At 38.4% G+C, this 19340-nt stretch overlaps 2 protein-coding genes across 2 annotated transcripts in view; both read right to left on the bottom strand.

The window, feature by feature from the left end:
• Window positions 1-7690: 7690 nt before the first annotated feature.
• On the bottom strand, window positions 7691-12522 carry LOC135448689 (mucin-5B-like). Its single transcript, XM_064714906.1, has 9 exons — window positions 12480-12522; window positions 11707-11811; window positions 11444-11478; window positions 10973-11095; window positions 10763-10861; window positions 9976-10104; window positions 9283-9340; window positions 8573-8678; window positions 7691-8054 (listed from the first exon to the last, which is right to left on the bottom strand). The coding sequence occupies exons 2-9, from the start codon at window positions 11741-11743 to the stop codon at window positions 7823-7825; spliced, it is 819 nt and encodes a 272-aa protein (XP_064570976.1). The 5' UTR covers window positions 11744-11811; window positions 12480-12522; the 3' UTR covers window positions 7691-7822.
• Window positions 12523-13357: 835 nt separating this feature from the next.
• Window positions 13358-19340, bottom strand: part of LOC135448688 (mucin-5AC-like) — a 37289-nt gene continuing 31306 nt past the window's right edge. Inside the window, 9 exon segments of the mRNA XM_064714905.1 lie at window positions 13358-13416; window positions 13773-13870; window positions 14155-14224; window positions 14452-14630; window positions 15518-15716; window positions 16079-16262; window positions 17548-17798; window positions 17978-18152; window positions 19001-19224. Coding sequence (XP_064570975.1) covers window positions 13358-13416; window positions 13773-13870; window positions 14155-14224; window positions 14452-14630; window positions 15518-15716; window positions 16079-16262; window positions 17548-17798; window positions 17978-18152; window positions 19001-19224 — 1439 coding nt within the window.

Below are 19340 nucleotides of genomic sequence, written 5' to 3'. Positions count from 1 at the left end.
ATAAAGAAGTCTAAAATATGTATTTCACAACTCTAAAAAGTTGTATGTCAATAATCAGAATTACAGTTGGTAGCCTGTATCATTTAACAGAAGCAAGGCAATATAATCACAAGTACAAATACACATTAAGATACATAATACAATGGGTATTAACAATGAAACAAAGAATAAATAACAAGACAGACATAGCCTCAAGGAATGCAAGCAGGGGTAGAATTGTTCTTTCAGTAAGGTGGAAAACAGGCTGTCCTTGTATGTTTGTCGTTTCCTTGTAAGCAACATGTTTGCTCTTGACAGTCATTACTTTTGCAGTCAGGATACTGAGTTCATTGGTATGACACATCAGATCCTCAGCAGTGCCAGAACATTTGGCACTGTGGGGAGGAATATATACAGCTCTGAGCCTTCCCTATATTGTCCTGATCAGCCCGTCATCTAAACTAACAGGATCCTCAGGTTTGCCTGAAGATCCTGTGAGCAGAGCAGAGATGTGCTCTGGGCAGAGACCAGGAGAGCATCTGCTAGGACACAAGGGGCTGTGAAACGTAGTACCAATGCAGCCAGGCAACCAGGGTACACCAGCAAAACTTGCTGATAAAAATGAAAGGGCTGGAAAAAGGACACCCTTTCAAAACCCAGCTGGATACATTTTTCTTTTCTTCTCTTTTAACCTTGTAAGACAAACTCGTACCAAATCCCAGTGACGTTAGAAACTTGACTTTATGGAGAATGGTGGAACAGTTTGCTTTGATCACTGTGTATAAATACTGTGTGTATACCAGCTGTATAAATACTGCATGGAGTGTGCTTTGACACAGGGGATGTAGGCTGGAACAAGGGCATTGCCATGCTCTGTCTGCAGGGGCTGACCCCAGGGCTGCAGCAGGGCCAGGACACCCCTCCTAGGGCCTCAGGGGTGTTGGGGACCAATTTGCCAGCAGCACTTTTCAACCCTTTACATGTAATCTTAGGCACAAGTCAACAGGTTACCTCACTGAGGCTCACTGAGGTGGATTAACCTGTGCTCCACTAAATTATTTTGAGGTGGAAAACTTGTGATTTCACTTGCAGTGCCTGTTTGCAGTAGGGGATGGGCTTTTCCTAATCCAAATTCCTCTCTGGAAAAAAGAAGGAAGGATCTATTAAAAGAAAGATAAAATCAAAGTCCCAGCCCTTTCAGGCACAATCTTGGTTGCTGTCCCAGCAGCAGAAATGCAGCAGAGCTGCCAAGCCCTCTCAGAATGGGTTTCCCAAAGAGGCAGGAGCAGGATGCTGCAGGTGCATAACTTGCTGTCCTTCCCTGGACGAGTGGGGATGCTGGTGAGCTGCCATCCCTGGAGCAATAGGTGCCCTGCATGTGTGGCACAGGTGGTGACAGTCCCCTTCTGCACGGGAGTGCACTGACAGAAATCCCACTCCCTTTCTCTGGGAGTCAGATACACCTCACGTAGGGGTGGACACCATCCTTAGGGGCTTTGCCAGGAGCAAGGCTTCTCCTTCTACTGATGCCTACACCCAGCAGGGCCCTGAGGGGTTAACAGGCTGTACCTGAAGGTCCTCTGGTGGAAGGAGTCCTCCTCCTTATGTATCTATCAACATTTCTTGGGAGGACACTCCTGGAGCTCGGGCAGTTTTGGGTTAGGCCCTGGGAAGGACACAACCTCCTTCCTCCTGGCCTCTCACAGCTCCTGTACTGCCAACGTTTTGCAGCATCTTCAACAGTTTGTCATAGCCATGGAAAAGCTCTCAGAAGAATGATTGTTCTCTTTCTTCCCTCCCAAAATGCTCTTACAGCATAGATGAGCATGGATGGTTGAGCACATTCAGATAAATTTGTTTAATCCTGTACTGATTACTCTGAGTCCATGTAAAAGGAGCTTTAAAAGAGCTGTGTGGGGCACAATATAGTTAGATTCTTTATTAGTTAATGCTATTTGTGGCTGAATTGTGTATGAGAGATGACTGTAATGTATTACATTAATTATATCTTTGACATAAACTTTTAAAAACCATAGTTGCCAGTACTGAGGCAATTTCCTACTGGGTGACTATTATGGGCATATTATTTCTGAATCCTTAGCTTGGCCACATCAACAGGTCAGATTATTCTCAATTAGCCTAAAATGAACTGACAACTAAGAGAAAGAAATAAATCTGACTTTAGAAAAATGGCTGCCTCTTTATCTTCACTATCATAAATGCAAGAAAGATTGTAATTCTCATGCTTTGTGTGTAATTTCCAGCATATGAAGCCCTGGTGATCTTGTCACATGTTCTGGAGAAATCGTGTAATAACACCAGCGTGATCATACCAGAATGAATGAACCAAGCTAGGGAAAACTCTGTGTCTCTGGTAATTTTTAGTCATTGTATGTTCCTCAGGTGTGCTTCCTCAGTTGGGTAAGTGAGGTGTCCTGGGGATGCCGTTTACGGCTGCAGTGTGCCTAGAGCTGTGGACTTTGTGGTTTTCAAAATCCTAACCATAGATCACAACTTCTTCATTATGAATGCTGTAAAACTACTTGCCATGAAGTGTGTGAGGTAATGTTTTGCATTTTCTTTAGCTGACAAAATTTAGTGCAACTGCAATACTAATTTCTTGTAAAATAGCAGATATCTGAATAATGGACCTCAATTACCACTAGAATGATGTCATAAAGCACAAAAGCATTAAGAGCAGAGAAATGGATAAAACTACATCAGGTAGAATAATTTTATTCTCCAGAATACAGAACAACCAGCAATTAATGTGAATAAGAAATTCAGTTCTGTTGTGGCAGGAGGTCATTTCATGAAGGTGTTTATCATGTCTTTTCTGCAGATTTTCATGTTATGGCTGTGCTGCTGTTGGCAGCCATGTCCTTCAGTAGCTGTGACACTGAGTAATGACAGAAAGCCCACTTTTGGCCTCCATACCTCTCCAGAGGTCAGTTAAACTGGAATGAGAGTGTTTGACTGACTTCTCACCGAGTGAGGGAACAGCTGCAGAGTTCACATCTGATATTCTCTGAAACAAAAGCCAGTTTCAAATTTCCCTCCGAATCATGCTCCTCTCAAGTATTTCTGGCTTTTTTTTCTTCTTCTCTCTTTTTTTTTTATTATTATTTTATTTTATTTTATTTTATTTTATTTTATTTTATTTTATTTTATTTTATTTTATTTTATTTTATTTTAATTTTTAAGTCAGTGAATCCCAGCGAATCCTTGTAGCTAGACTGGAATACAGAAACAATGGTTTAGTTTCAGGACTGGCTACTAAGACTACACATTTTCATTTTGTGAGACTAAGTGTGTGACATATCTACAAAAAAAATTACTCTATTTAAGAGTTCCATTTTTGTCTGCCTGGATAGCCTTTGCTTTCTTAAAGCAGAAGGAGGCAAAAGTGGGATTTTATTTTTCTATGCATGGTCATAACAGGAGGAGGGTAGTTAGAGGCAGGCAGAATAAGTTTCTGTCTATTCAAGAAAACCCAAACCCAATTGTTTTAACAGTGGAAACACTTGCTGGTTACTCATAATCAAATTGTAGTTATAAATGGAAGTTATAATGAATGCCAAAAGAAATCAGAGGATCAAGAAGGAAGATAATTTTTGAAGCTGTAAGGAGCAAAGGAAAATTGGACAGTCATGACCACAGCATCCTCTGCAAAAAAGTACTTCTGTGCATTTATAATTGTTTTATAATTACATTAATAATGTTTGAATAGAACTAGTCTCCTTTTCTGTTATAAAGCTCTGTATTAATCGGGCTTGTTGCCAGAGAGTGGGGTTTTTTTTTTGTTTTTTTTTTTTTTTTGTTTTTGTTTTTGCAATAGTTAGAACAAAACCTACTGAAGAGGTGAAAAATTTCTTTCTTTGAGTTGGGTTTTTACTATTATGAAGTGTGGCTTCCATTCTTGAGTTCTCTATTATCAGCCTAGCTCCTGAGCTGTGCCCGAACAACCTTAAGTCTTTCAATAGATGTTTTCAGAAAATGATGTGGTTTAAACACTGCTTTTGTTTAATAGGCAAATGAATTACTGGAAGTGGATTCAAAGCTGGAATCTGAATAGACATATATTTCAGGTTGTAGTTTATATGTTGCTGATAATTACAAAGAATAATTGAAAATTGATTATTAGTAATTTGTTAGTTACATGGCAGTGATTTAATATGTTGTGTGAAGAAGGAATAAAAATGAGCTGGTCATGAAAAACTTGAGACACATAACAAGAGACCTGAGTTCAGAGTGAAGGTATGAATGCCCAATAATTCAATATTGAATTTAGACACTAAAACTTTGAATACTGGTGGTTTTTTTCAGCTGGAAAAACTTCTAAGTGAATGATTTCTCTGCTGCAACTTGTGTCCCAACGATGATCAGACAAGAAAAAAAAAAAAAAGTGAAGTATAAACAAATCTTGTTATGTTATGTGGAATGGACGCTTGTAGATTCAGGAGTAAAGCTCATCCTCAGGATCTGAAAGTAAGGAAAAGTTGTGTGGCTCACTTTGAAGTGCCTGGAAAGAAATGCTTCGGTGCCCAGAGCCCTCTGGTGTTGCCGTCGGTGTAACAAACATCAACCATCTACACCAGCACAGCTCAGGGTGACCTGCAGGTGTTCTGACCTGTCAGGAAAGACCTGCCAAGCCAATCACTTTTTCCCACCCAATCATTTATTGACTCCATTATTTATCTATGGTTAAAAAAATGGTAATTTGTTTTTGACAAAGATAAGTGGTATAATTTATCCTTGCTTATAGGAAGGTTTGCTTTGGAGCTATTACCCAATCTGTGTCAGCAACAATTCAGAGCAAAGATAGGTCCTGTGTAAAGGAAAATTTAGGAAAAATGTAAGTCTGCTCTACTACATCCATTGCAGTGCTCTGGTTTACATTTACTCCATGTCTTGTTTCAAGATCTCTCATTTTGTCTTTAATGCCCAAAGCATGTTGTTCCCTGTCCTCCTTTTGAATTTAGGGTTCCCATTTGCTCCTTCCCAGCACTGGGACTGCATCTGTGATAGAAATCCTTCCTTCTCCAAGGCAGGGGCTCCAGTACTTGCTCAGCCACAGCCTCCATGTGCCTCCATGACTCACCTTGTCTTATGTTGCCCTTGCTTTCTGTCTCCCCATGCCAGGACTGAAGCCTGTCAGTGCCCTTGCTTCTGTTTCTGCTTTTCCTTCTTATGCCACCAAAGGCTGCTGTCCCTGCCATTATCACCTGTCAGTGTTTCCACATGCCACATGTCTCCCCTTCTCTTCTTCCTCATTGTATTATTTTTTTCTCTTTCAGTGTATGAAACGGCTGGTGGTACAGACTTACGACACACAGGGCTCTCCAGGAAATAGGGTATCTTCTGGGATGCTGAAATACAGGCTTTGTACAGGAAAACAACTAATGATCTTGAAGCGACATGCAGGAAATCTGCCATTTCAGTAAGTTAATGGTGGGCAAGGAGATGTTGTGGACCAACAAAGCATATAATAATTAATTTTCTATTATAGACATTACTTCCCTTCTACAGAATGAATAGGAAAATAATAATTTCGTAGCCTGCCTGGTAAGGCCAGAAACTGTTACACACCGAACTGGTCAGGAATTCTGTAGTAGTGCTGCATTGGGAAGCCTGGTGGGTTGGCTGGGAAGGGAGGAACAGAGCAGTGTGCCACCTGGGGGCCTCGCTGGGCAGCAAAAGAGCCCGAGGCATGGAAAAAACGAACAATGTGTGTCAGGAAGCTGGGACAGAGCTCGGGATTTCTGCCAGCAGGAAGTATGGTGGTGTTCGTGTTTCCCACAGAAAACTCAGTGTTCGCTTCTGAAGGGGGAAGTATAGGGGTGGTTATTGTCCTGTAAAAGAAAAACAGGTGTGAGAGCAGCCTAAGCTGCCTCAGGGCACCCTGTTACTCTGTTGAGCCATGCAAACTGTAGGGTAGGAGAAAAGTTTATTAAAAAGCTTCAGCTTTTTACTGTTCCCCTTACAAATCCTAGAGCAGCTATTCGTAGGATGTTGCTTGGCATTACACAATGTACAGTCAGAGCTGTGGTGGCCGGTTCAAAGCACCCTGTTGCTAAAGCTGAGTAGTGTAAGAAAAATTCCACAAATCCAAGAAGTTTCAGTCCGAAAAGGAGACCAAGTGGAGACTGCAATTTTATTTGAATAAAGGGAGAGAGTCTACCAGGTCACACACCTACGACATGTTCTTTCCCGAGGTTTCAGAGGGGGCGCCCTCCTTTTATCCTGAACTCCCGGCCGCCTGCTGCCCTTTCGCTTTCCCCATTGGCTGAGGCACCAGGAAGGTTCAGCCTTCCAGAACCACCTCCCACCTATCCCACCTTGAACCTACCATTTTACCCTAAAGTTCGGACCTCTGTCTGTTTCAGGAGCAGAACTGCCTGAACTCTGCTACAAACCCAAAGTCAGCAGAGACATTGGGACCCATTTCAATGACATTAACACCCAACCTTCCCCCAGCAAATTGTCTGTAGAGATATGAGCTTTCCTCTCAGTAGCAGCTGCATAGATTTACAACAGTGCAATTTTAGAGATGAATTTATGTTGCAGTGGGCCCTAAATCATGAGACAGACTGGTTTGAAATACTTTGGCTAGCATATGCCAGTCAGGTAAAGAACTTTCAGGGCTACAAAACATGTGCACACTCAGAGAGGTGCTTGCTTTCTGAGAGTTCATTAAGTAATAGTGGCTAAGGTGATGTGCTAGGAACACTTCCAAGTGTTTGGTTTTGAGTATTTTTCATTTAAAGCCGTTTCAAAGCTCTATAGGGTGTTAGGTACCACAATTGACTTTTGACCTGGAACTATGTTTTATGGACCCAGCAACTCTCATGCAAGGGATTCACTGAAAAGGCAAAGCAGACGTGCTGTAAAATGCTCAAAATTTATTAATCGTAATTGCTTTTTAGTGTCTTAAAGAACAAAAATAAAATAATATTCAAAAACAAAAAAAATATACCATACCCAGACAACATGACTGAGAGTAAGAAATGGGACAACATTAATTCTGAAAGAAATTACCCAAAAAATCAGTTTGCAAAAAAAAAAAAAAAAGTAATAAATAGTAGTGGTCCAACTTTTTAAAGCTTCCTAGGAAAGAATTTACAATTATTATTATTATTATTATTATTAATGTTATTAATATTATTATACTTTTGTTAAAAAAAAATCCTTCATATGCCTCTGTTGGCAAATATATATATATATATATATCTTCTGTAAACAGTTAACCACATAACAAAACAAAATAAAAAATCCATATTTTCATACACCTACTATGCTGACGGTGTTATGTAAACAAAAAGTAGTGTACAGCAGCTTCTCACAATAGGATTTTTCCTTTTCCTCACAAGAACTTGTAGGGAAATAGGTCCATTATAAATTATTCAAAATATTGAAGTTTATAGTTTTGAAAAGATATGGCTTTCTCCCCTCTAAGTTTTCCTCAACAAAAAAAGAAACTTATAGAAGCAGAGGGGTACAGTTTTCCTTGGGTTTGGTTTGTTTCCTGGATTTGTCTTTTGATTTTTCTCGGTGAACTGGAATAAAAATATTATTAGAAGTCCAGCACTTCTCAGAAGACAAATGAACATAAAATGTCAAGATGAACTTACATCGCTCAAGGTATAAAAGAACAGACGTAAAAACCAATGGGAGATATATTGATAATGAAAGCTGAAATTCTGTAGACAGACAGACTGAGGGTTTATGCAGAAAATATCATCTGTTCATCCAAAATTTTAGCTGCTCTTGACACTTTTGTATTTTTTGAAGTTTCTTTATTTAGTCTTATGCTCAGCCCTTGTTTGAGGACTTCTCTCTAGTTCTAATTTTTGACATTTGCTTGCTCCTGAGACGTCTTTATCTGCTGTGTCTCCTGTTGGGTGTTGCCTTGGGTAACGCACTCAGCATCCACACAGCTGCATTTCTCCACGTAGGTGTAGGAGTGATCAAGGGAGGTTCCATCACTGCACATCAGAGTCACCTTTCTCTTGCTGGTCTTGATTTCCTGACAACACGAGCATTTGTGCACCATGGTGTTTGTCGTTTGAGAATATCTGATAGAAAAACCAATGAGAAAGATTCAGAATTTATGTGAGGTATAATGCTGCCCCTCCCAAACATTACAAAACATAACCAGAAATTGCATGCTTGCATGTGGGACTGTTGCTCAATATTAGCATTCTTACAGTATTGTGGTGAAATACAGGTAAATTGCCCCTCATTGTAAAAATTTATGACTCTAAGTCTTCATTATGGCACGGAAAAAGTAAAGAATTATTCCAGATCACATAGTGAGCCAGTCCAGTGAGATAACAATGAGAGACAAATAACTTCAGTTTCAAATGGGCAAAATCAAAATTTCGATCTATTCACTATGATGCTGAACAGGCTGTTGAACACTGAACCTCAAGATAATCAAGCTAGCACAATATCATGTTAATTAGCACAATGGAAACAGTTGATGGCTGGGTGGATGTTGGACACATCAGAAAAACCCTTGTGATTTGCTTGATGTAACTGGTGTAAAAAGAGTAAAAGACAAGAGGCCACCATTATCTTTCATGCCACTTACCGTGAGTAAGCATCACAGCTGCCTTCACAGTACGTTATCTCAACAGGTGCAGGAGACACACAGCCATTATAGTTGATGACAGTAGTCGTATTGTACTTCATACAAACTGAGGTCATCACAAAGCAAAGGAAAACAGGTTAAAATACACGTGCATATAAATAGATAGCTGTGTATGATATGACAGTTTGTAACTGAAAACTAAGGAGGATGGAACAGAAATAAAAAACTAAGTCACAATGCATTTTTCTTTTAATTGCTGAGGGCCAAATGAAGACTTGGTGTTTGTGTTATCAGTGGATGAAACTCTCCCTTTTTCTTAGACAACTTGATTCAGAATGCAGAAATAAAGAGCAGTACTGTGGTAACTGCTTGATGCACACCCATCTCTCAGAACTGGCTTCACTTTCCTCCTTAAAGAGAGTGTATCTATGGAAGTTGGAGAGTAGTCATCGTCCTCACCCTCCCACAAAAAAGCCAGCATTTAATAGTAGGGGATAGGAAAGTTCGTCATCTGTTTCACTGAGACTTAAAATGCATAATGGAAATGTCCTGTTTCTTTTCCACCTGTTTCCTCTCTCATCCCAGTGAAGCAGTAAACCCAAACCTGGTCAGTTCACCTCATCTGTCTATGCACCCATTGTGCAAAATGAGCTAATATAGCTAACCAGGCACATATAATCAATATTTTTAACAAAATTATTATTACTTACGTTTCGGTGCTCTTCGGCACACTAAACAGCAGCCATCATCAGATAGCCTGATATCATCCTGGGAAAATATAAAAAGATAACTCAGGTTTCATATCTGCATGCTAAAGCAGACTCTACCTGCTTCCTGATTTTCTCTGGCACCAGAGAATGTGTATATTTTTGTATTGCCATGGAATTTAATTTCAAGCAAGGCTAAATATTAAGGGCACATAACGCTTATCAATATTAAAGTCATTATTTGAAAGTTGAAATGGAGGAAAACCCTCAGTTTAGTACTATAATTTCAGCAAGCAATAAAGCTCCTAGAACATGTAAGTCAAAATATTGTGACCACAGTCAGTGAAGGTGAAGGATTAAAACAGACAGGGTAACACAATGAATGAAATAAGTGACTTGCCAGAGGCTGATTTTTGCTTTTAGGTCACTTGACATTTTAGGAATCCAAAATATTATGCTGTATATTTTTCTGTCATGTCTGATCCTCAGTGAGGATTTTTATATCACTCATTTTAGTTTTGAGTTGCTTTTCTGAGATAAAATTTGACTGGGACTAGGTTCAGAGAGGATAAAAGGAGAGCTACTTCCTGCATAATGCTTCTGCTAGTTATTTTCATTGGACACTCTGATCCTTCTATCACTGGTGTTAGGCACTGCAACCTTTCCAGAAATGAGAACTGGAAGGACAGTACTTACTGGATCACACTCATCATGGTTAAAGGCAGGACAGCTTGCCTCCTTGATGACTTGAATGAACTGGTCAGCATGTTTTTCACATGTGTAAACAGTACAGTTATCACCAGGCGGATTCCAATGTTCTCCTTCCTGAAAGTAGTCAAAATTAAAACAAAATTAGGATCATTTTATATAAAAATGAAACAAAAGCCCTCCAATATCTTATTGTTGCTGTATATAGTAATTTGATTATTCCAAACAACTTCCTTGAATTTCAGCTGATAATTATTTGCCATATTATCATACTGCTATTAAGTGTTTTTCATTGACCAAGTGAAGATGTTCTATTTTTATATGGATATAGAGGTGCTTTTTGTGTGAATAGGGTAGGTACATGGACTTGTTTGGAAAGAATGATTTGCATGTCAATGGTTTTGTCATTAGAATTTATGGATGTGTCAAAATGCCTCCACAGATAAAATATTGTCCTTTGAGCAAAATGGATGCTTCAGTTTCAGAACTGGAGGCAAACCAGAGCCCTTTGCCTTCACCTATGTATTTTCCTACGTTGATTTCTGAAAGCCATTGTTCAGTATCATAGCACAGTTGCTTCCATAAGTCTTAGAACTGGCGTTTTGTGGTGTAAGGTATTGTGTAGGCTGTGTGGAGATTGTCCAGCCCCTGCCTGAGTAAGCATTTGTCTAATATGAGAAAAGATGGAGGAAATAAATGTGACAACAACAAGGAGAGGAAAGAATGGAAAGACTAGCAAAGTTCCCCAAAAGTGAGGTAAGCCAGAGGTAATTACATGGAGCACGTGTGTAATGTTGTCTCCCACAGTCACTACACAAGCCGCTGCCTTGCACGTGCCACAGCACTGTCCGGGTTCCACAGTGTATTTATAGCCCTGTTTTGAAAGAAATAGAGAGACAATGGCAGTAAGTCAGGTCAGTGACCTGAACTGGTGGTTATTAGAGCTGAGAGGGGTAGGAATTTCTGGCAGCAGACCAGCACTCACCAGTGGGCAGTACGTGTCACAGATAACAGGCTGGCATGTGACCGCGAGGTGGTGAGGCCTTGAGGGAGAGGATGCAGAGCAGGTACATTCTTCACAGGGGCCTGATGGAACTGCAGCTCCAGGCTAGGTGAAGTTGGAAAACCCCATTATTAGTCAGTTAAAACAAGTTGCTCTGTGTATACAAGTCACAAGAAAATATAAAGATGAACGATGTACAGGCTAAACTATCCATAACTACAATTTTGGTTGTTTCTTTTAAGCAGAGTTTCTGGTTTGGTAATATCTATTTTGGAATCAAATTTTGCTAATGTAGAAAGGAGAGCATAATAAGATTTTGCTTGTCCAGAGGGTGTCAACCTCAGCAAAATAATGAATAATGTTTCATCTCAGGCCTTCCTACAAAATATGGACCATGATAGGTGTCTCAAAAACACTGCACTGTGAACTATGTGAGTAACTCTGAGTACTTACTGCATAATAGGTTTCGTTGACTACACAGCCCTGTCCTGTAAAGAAGGAAGAAAGAGGTGTAAGTTTTAGGAGACAGAAACGTATGAAAAAACTTCTGTTTCATAGCTTTGTAGACCCTTTTTGTAAGCTGTGGCAGTGGCCATAAAACACACATTCACGACAAGGCCCAATATGATACCACAGATAACTTGCATCTCTAAGATTTTTGTAATCTAGAAAAATACAGAGGTAAATACCACATGAGGAGGGTGCACAATACTTACTGCATTCGAAGATAGGACAGCAGTTTCCAGGTGGCATTATTGTGATTATTTCCTGTCCCTCTAAGCACTGGGGTGTGATGTCAGTGCAGAGGCTTGTGTTGCAGTCTGTTTCATGTAAGAGAATATGGAAAATAATAAGCTCAGAATTTTTCAATTAAAGCAATTTTGTTTTACATGAACTTCTGAAGTCTTCCCATGGGGTAGATAAGGTGTTTGCACAAGATAGTTTAATGATTAATTCATTCTATGTGCCAAGGTGTTTTCAATGTGATCAGGCTTTCCCATAATCTTTGTGAAACAAAACACTGAGAAAAGCAGAGTAATAATTGCTGGAAAGAGATAATTTCAAAGAGAAATTTGTACCAGTGGGGAAATCTGATGACTCTCTGCTCTGATAACTGGTTCTGGAACTTTCCTGAGCAATTTTTAAATAATCACTACTATTTTTTATAGTTTATCTTCCTAATACTGGCCTTTGAAATTAAATAAAAAATGTTTTGAATGGTTTGAATATTATTTCAGGTAGTGGCAGTATTAAAGGCTTTCAATGTAAAATTATAGGAGATTTTCAGTTACTTTTCTATGTCTAACTATATAAAATCTTTTAATCTTTAAATTTGTTATTGTTAGGCATTTACTGTATGCTCTGCAAGAAGGCTCTAAAAAGCATTATGACATCAATGCAAAGTATTAAAAAATGCAAAATTATTGCTGTAGTTTCCTAAAATTAATATAACCTATTCCCCATGATAAAGAATTAAGACAGTACTCACAGCACTCAGTCCTAGTACAGCATGGATCTTCTGGTATTGGTATCTCAACAGGCATGTAACCTGGTTCTTCACAAAATATTTGCTGTGTCAGAGAACATTCGTGCTTTTTACACTTCACCTTAAGAGTATTTTTGTCACAGACACATTCCTGGCAATCTTTTGTCCATTTTTCTCCTGGCTAAATAAAAAAGAAAAACACAGACAAAGGAAAGAAAAAAATTAAATACAAAATTAAACCAAAATAATTTTATTTGCTTCTAGTTAACATATTCATGCATATAGTGATAACTGATTATATCAGCTTTTTCATATTCTAGATTTCATAGGAGACCCTCAAACTGCTTATTCCAGGAAGACATTGGAGGCTGCTAAAGGTTCTGAGTTCACAAAGCTATTACTTTTTATTTGTTAATAGTGTTAGTATGAGAGTTACAGGAGTTCTAAAGGAGAAGTGATTGAGCCTCACATCCATTTTTTAATAAGAGATGATCATATGACATACTCATTTTCACATTAGGTTGCTGATTTCTGTGCAGCTGAGGAGCAAAGAATGCAAGATATGAACATGATAAGCAACAGGTAAACTTTGTTCTCCATCTCTCCCTTCATTTCTAGTAATTTTAGCAAGCCAAATTTGTGGAAATAAAATAAGCATATATGCCTAACTTCCACTACTACCATTTCTCTCTCTCTTTTATTTTTAAGGTTTTTTTCCTGTATGTGAGGTTAATGAAAGAATATTTTATCACATATTGTTAAATTTCTTAGGGGTGCTCTAGTACTCATTATTTTTAAGACTGAAACTGAACAAACATTTGTGGCAAAGCTTTGGTTTAGTGGAATACTAAATATCATCTTGTTTCACTTGTCTGTGCTCATTAAGCCACACACATTGTGATACTCACCTTTCTGGACATTCCATTTGGTTCTCTGCAGACTAGAGAGAAAAAGAAAAAAAAGAGACAAACGAATGGGTATTTATACCACTGAAAACTGACAAAGGAATACATATGTGCAGCTTCAAACTAAAAAAAAACTGTGAAGATAAAGCTAACAAGAAAATGAAGATACAGACTAATTTTTCTGAACTGTAGAGTTTTACCATCTCGGTGAGTCTTATGTAAGGATGGATGATGGGAAAAAAGGGTAATATTGACTATTATTCAGTTTGTAACTGGGGACACTTAGGGAAGCTGATGTGCAATGATCTGACCATGTAGAAGATGACTATAGAGCTCAGGCCTCCTGACTAACAATCTCTGTCTCTATTTATTCCTCAAATTAGCTACTTACAGCATTCAGAGACACAGATGCTGCTCTCTGCGTGCAGGAGTGTCATTCCTTCAGGACAGAAACAGCCTTCAGTTACTCCATAGCCAGGACGCTCATAGCTGGAATGGGAAGAATATATGTGCTTGAGTACAACACTTTTGTGGTGAGGCAGAGGGCAGAGCAGCATATCATGTCAGATACAAGAGAGACAAAAAATGTACACTTTCTGAAGGGCAACAGGAAGCACCTATTCCTAGAGCTGATTGGTATTTATAAATCGTGAATAAGTTTGTGAAATTCACAACACATTTCATTGTGAAATAACTCAAATTTCTGAGGAAAGTAGATAGATAAGAAAAATATAAGCAGGTGCTTCAGGGTGGGGTGTTTTGTTTTTCCCTACCTTTGGTCACAGCTAACTGGATTAATGGGCCCACACGGCTTGTATACCATGCTTGACGGACAGCTGAATGCTGTATGGAAAAAGACAAAAAAAAATAATTAAAAATTGACAGTAGATGCATTTTTTTCAGAAAAAAAATTACTACAGCTTTGCCTTCTTAATCTGCAGCTTCTGTGAGAAAGGACCCCACTGGGTTTTTGTAGACAATAACCAAGTGTCAGATATAAGAGGTGTTTAGTGAATAAAGCAGTAATTTCTACCATTTATCACGCACATTTTGAATCCTGCAATACTTACAACATGTATTGTTGGTCATTCCTCTCCAGTCAATGCAGACACCTCTAGCAGCACACTCTGTAGCATACATCTCCAAACTGGAACACTGCATGGATTCATCGTCTATGCGACATCCATCAAAAACACAGCCTTTGAAAAATGGTTCTGGTGGTATCACGGTATGACATTCTGCAAAAACCCTGCAGACAGTAAAGAAAGCAACCCCCTTCTATATTAATGAGCCATTATACAAAGTCTGTTCCTGTCAGACAACACTTTCCAGTTAATACCATGTGACTCTGCTTCAGAAAGGAAAGTATTATGAGAAACAAGATCCTAGGAATGGCCAGTAAGCTGGGAGATAGATTCAGGAAGATTAGGAAATCTGTAGTGCTTTTTTTTCCTAGATGTTAATGATCATAGTATTTCTGTACGTGTACGCAACTATTTAGTGGCTTGACACCAGAAATATGGTGTAAAAGGCAACTGCACTACATTGAGAAAAAAGGAATGAAAAAAGTAGCAATAGAAAATTCACACATAAAAGAGCTCCAAACTTACTAGATACTACAGAAAGCATGTGTAAGAGGGCTTCTATAAGTAACCTTGTCAGCCTACACAGATATATGACAGACTTCAGACAACAAGCCTTTGCACTTTTGGAACTCCATATTTTAGGTAAAACATACAAAGAAAGAAGGACATTTCTCAGCTGTTTGCATCTACTTTCTTCACCTTTTTGGCAAGTGGCTTCTCTACGATTTGTACTGAAAACCCACTTCAAATTTAGAGTTCAGTCTTTGCTTAATACTTAATGAACAAACTCTGGAAATATTGCATCCAGCGAGAATTGATTTTAGTGCTCACCGCATGCCTGATTTTCTGACTTTACCTCTCCTTGCTCAGTTATCTTTGGCATGCAAATCATTAAGGCAGACCAGTTTCTTTTGCAAAGGCCTTTTACTATATATATAGTGTCACTGAGCTGACATTTTCAGTTATTATCACATGCTAAAGCTATAGCTGTCATTCTTCTTGTAAGATACTGAGACAGTTGTGTCTAGAAAAAATGAATTTGTTTTCTTACTCGCTTAAGATAAGTTTGCAGAGCGGAGGTGTTTGACATTGCGGCTTTGGTGGAGGTGTGGTTATAGTTGGTGGTACTGGCACTCCATGGCATGACTCGTTGTTGCCAACAATCCAGTGATGAGCCATTTGGGGACAGGAGGAAATGATCTTACCACTTGGTAAGCGGCATTCATCTTCTTTATTGTTTGTACATGTTCCTGGAAGAGACAAGGTGGGTAAGTCTCCTAAGCCACATCAGAGATACACAGTACATTCCTGGGCTGATATGTTTAGGTGTGATGTGCTCATGAAATGCATATTTTGCTTTGCTTCCTAGGGAACACTTTCTCTAGGGTGAACTTTAGGTTGTGGAAAAGCAAACATATGTAAAACCCCAGCCCCAAAGAAATATTGAGCTTTTGACATCCTACAGAAGTTGAAGAGCAAAACTGTACTCATTTCCATTTACTGCTGTTTAAAAATCTCTGTCAATTGTAAGACTGCATAGCCAGAGTGGGTGAGCATAACCAAGGTAGGGGTGGGGAAAGAGGACTCCCTCCAATCTGTGCAGCCTTCTTACCACATTGTCCTTCGGTGTTGTTGCCAAATTTGCTGTATGGGAGCTTGACAGAGAAAATGAGACCACTAAAGGTGATGACTGCACCAATTTCTTCTATTTCAACAATCATATTGATGCCAAGAGTGGAGAAAGAAATGCCATCTTTTTTGAAGCCTGGTCCAACAATCTTTTTGTTGAAGTACATCTGTATACAGGATTAAAAAAAAACCACCAAAACACCACATCAGAATAAGCAATGCTCCTGCCTGATTGTTTTAAATAATATATTCTCTAATCTTCACAATTATGGATAAGTCCATATTGTTGTTCATCACATCCAGTGCCCACTGGCATCCTAATGACAGCATATATTTGCATTGATATCTTGGCTTGTATTGCTATATTGCTAAAATGGGATAATAATCCTAGTGGCCTCTACATACCGTGTTTGTGATAATTGTACGCTAATACACAGTATTCTATGCATATAAATCCAAGTATTTTCATTGTATCCCTCATGATTATGTGCCTTGGAAACATTTTTCATATGAAAATGTGTGGTAGTTTTGTTTAGCTACAGAAACATCCCTGTCATTATTATGTGATAACTTTGCCAGATAGTCACACCATCTCTATATTACATAGTGATTGACATAGAAGAGCTGTCTGAATTCAAAATGAAGTCAGATGCCCTTAGTGCCAGTTTTATGTAGTAGTGATCATATTTATTTGTTAAAATTTTCAATTTGCAGCCAGTATCTTATATGAGTTAATGAAGGTCAATTGTTTGCCTAATAGTTTTTTGTCAAAAGTTATTCTGCAGCTCTCTTCTCACTGAACCAGGCTAAAGCACGACTTAAAATTGTCAGTCACCGTTTTCTTTCACAGGGAAGCAATGTGTGTTTCTGACTGAGAATTTGGCATGGCACTGTAAGGAGAGAGTGCCTATTCAGACAAAATTTTCTCCCTTTCTACAGATTCTCTAATCAACAAATAGATTCTCCAGTGTAAGAGTGGGACTATCTTTTCATTTTCATTGGTTTGCGAACACGACTTTGGATCATGAAGGTCAGATGACAGTCTAAGTTACCCCTTTTCTTCAGCTATACCTCTCTTCACTGTAGGAAACTGAAGGGGGAATCGTGTCAGGGCTGTTTGGTGCCAAAGTTCCATATGGAGAGAAAGCAGTCATCCAGCAGATAAGGGATACATATCCATCTTCCTCTGGGACAAGATTCCTGCTTGCAATTTGTGTTTGTGTTTCCTCAAAGTGTGCTTTTTTAACATAAGAGTATGGCACAATGTACCAGTTTTCATGAAATGTGAATTTTGTTCTTAGCATCCAGTACAATCCTTTCTTTTTCCCCCTAATGATATCCTCTGCCCTGATCACCTCCATGATGTGATATTCTAACAGACTGTATCAAAATAGCATCAGTAAGGCTTATAGACATTAGTCCTTTTTTGCAAAAATAGAAAAAAGTATTTACCACATTGGTCATCACACCATTCATGAGTTGACGAGTCAGCACCACTTCTGCAGATTTGTAGAAAATAATAATAGATTTAGGGCAGGAGAGTCCATCTTTTGCATCGCAGTAATAATTGTCAATGTAAACACGGAAGTTGTCATATCTAGGGACAATCTGTTTCACCAGGACGTAAGTGCAGTTTTCAAGGAAGGTATAATAGGTTCCATCAAAAGTAATGTAATGAGGATCACCCCATCCACTACACACACCTGTACAGAGAAAATATTTGGAAGATTAAGATGAGAATTTCGGCAGAAGAAAATCTAAAACCTGAAGATACTGCAATTTACATAGCAACCCTAAGAAATGAAAATGCCCATATAACCTGTGTAAAGCTTGGCTGTTTTTTTTTTTTTTTAATATTATTCCTGTATCTAGTGATGCTTACATTGACACTCATATCGGTAACAGCATCCATTTTCATCAGGTACCAGCATTGGTGGATATTTGTTTGCACAGGTAATTTCCTTTACCGGTGGGCAGTATGTTGGTACTACATCTATGTTGTTGTCTCCATTACAGATGACTTCTGTACAGTTGGATAATTTGAATCTTTCTCCAGGCTGCAAAATGAAGAAAAAGCTTTTTTCAAAAAACTCTGTAAACAGGTATGACCTTCACTCCTCCTTTTAGATTTATGCTATGTTTCCAGTACTGGTAGTGTTGGAAAGGAAATCAATGTGTGTTACTTCTCTTCAATTTTGGTATTAATGACTTTTAATGGTAACTACAGGTATTCAAAATTCTGACTGTGTTATGGAGAATAAACCACACTTACTTTTCTGAAACTAAAAAAAAAAGACTAAAATGAAAATTTGCACTGAGAGAAAAAAGTTGGCAATATTGTACAGGATTAACTTTTTTAATGTTAAAAGGAGGTGGAAACCTTAACTACACCAGTTACTCCTGCATGAGGAACTCTTTTGGAGATTGGGGACACGTATTAGGTTACAGGAACTGCTTCCCTCTGTTCTGTGTATAGCGTAATTCACAGTCAACAGAGAACATAATAAAAAAAGTTTAAAGGAGTATAGATAAAAAACAGGAGAATGGAAACAGATACAAGCATTCACTGAATCTTAAATATTTCCCTTTAGTGAAAAAATTAGATAAGAAAACTCCTTATATTATGTCAGTGAGAGGATACCTTACAGATGCAATACACCAAAGAGTTTCACTAAAAATAAAGTAACAAGAAAAGAATATTGTCACATCCTTTAGAAGTGTAAAAAACTAAAAGTCAGAAAAAGGAAAATTTAAAGTATTATGTCCTATATATTGCCCATCATTAGCAAAACAATTAAGACAATCAGCACATGTAAGGTTTAAACACCACAAACTCTACCAATTAGACACCACCCAAAAAATGATATTATTTCAACAGTAGAAAACTAACAAGAAACAAACGTACTTGTAAAGGAGGGTAAATATTGGAAACACAACCGTGAAAAGCAGGACGTGTAGAAGTGGGAGGAGGGGGAGCTGCTGTCGTTATTGTAGACCACTCAGAGGAACTGGTGGCTGGCAAAGTAGTGACAGGACAATGTACAGCGTGTCGTTCAATATTGCATGTTGGGCTACAGATGGCATAAAATCGACATCCGTCACTATCAATTCTGTTGTAAATCAAGTCACCTGTAGAAAAAGAAAAAAAGACATATTAGAAGCATAAAAAAAAAAGAAAAAAGAAAGGCATAAAAAAAGTAAAGGATAATGAAAAAAAAGAAAGGTGAGCAAAAAAAAAAAAAGTG

This window comes from Zonotrichia leucophrys, chromosome 5 (assembly GCF_028769735.1).
Source record: "Zonotrichia leucophrys gambelii isolate GWCS_2022_RI chromosome 5, RI_Zleu_2.0, whole genome shotgun sequence".
Lineage (NCBI taxonomy): Eukaryota > Metazoa > Chordata > Aves > Passeriformes > Passerellidae > Zonotrichia > Zonotrichia leucophrys.
The sequence above is the reverse complement of the archived record's forward strand: the minus strand, read 5'-3'. Positions and strand labels throughout refer to the sequence as shown.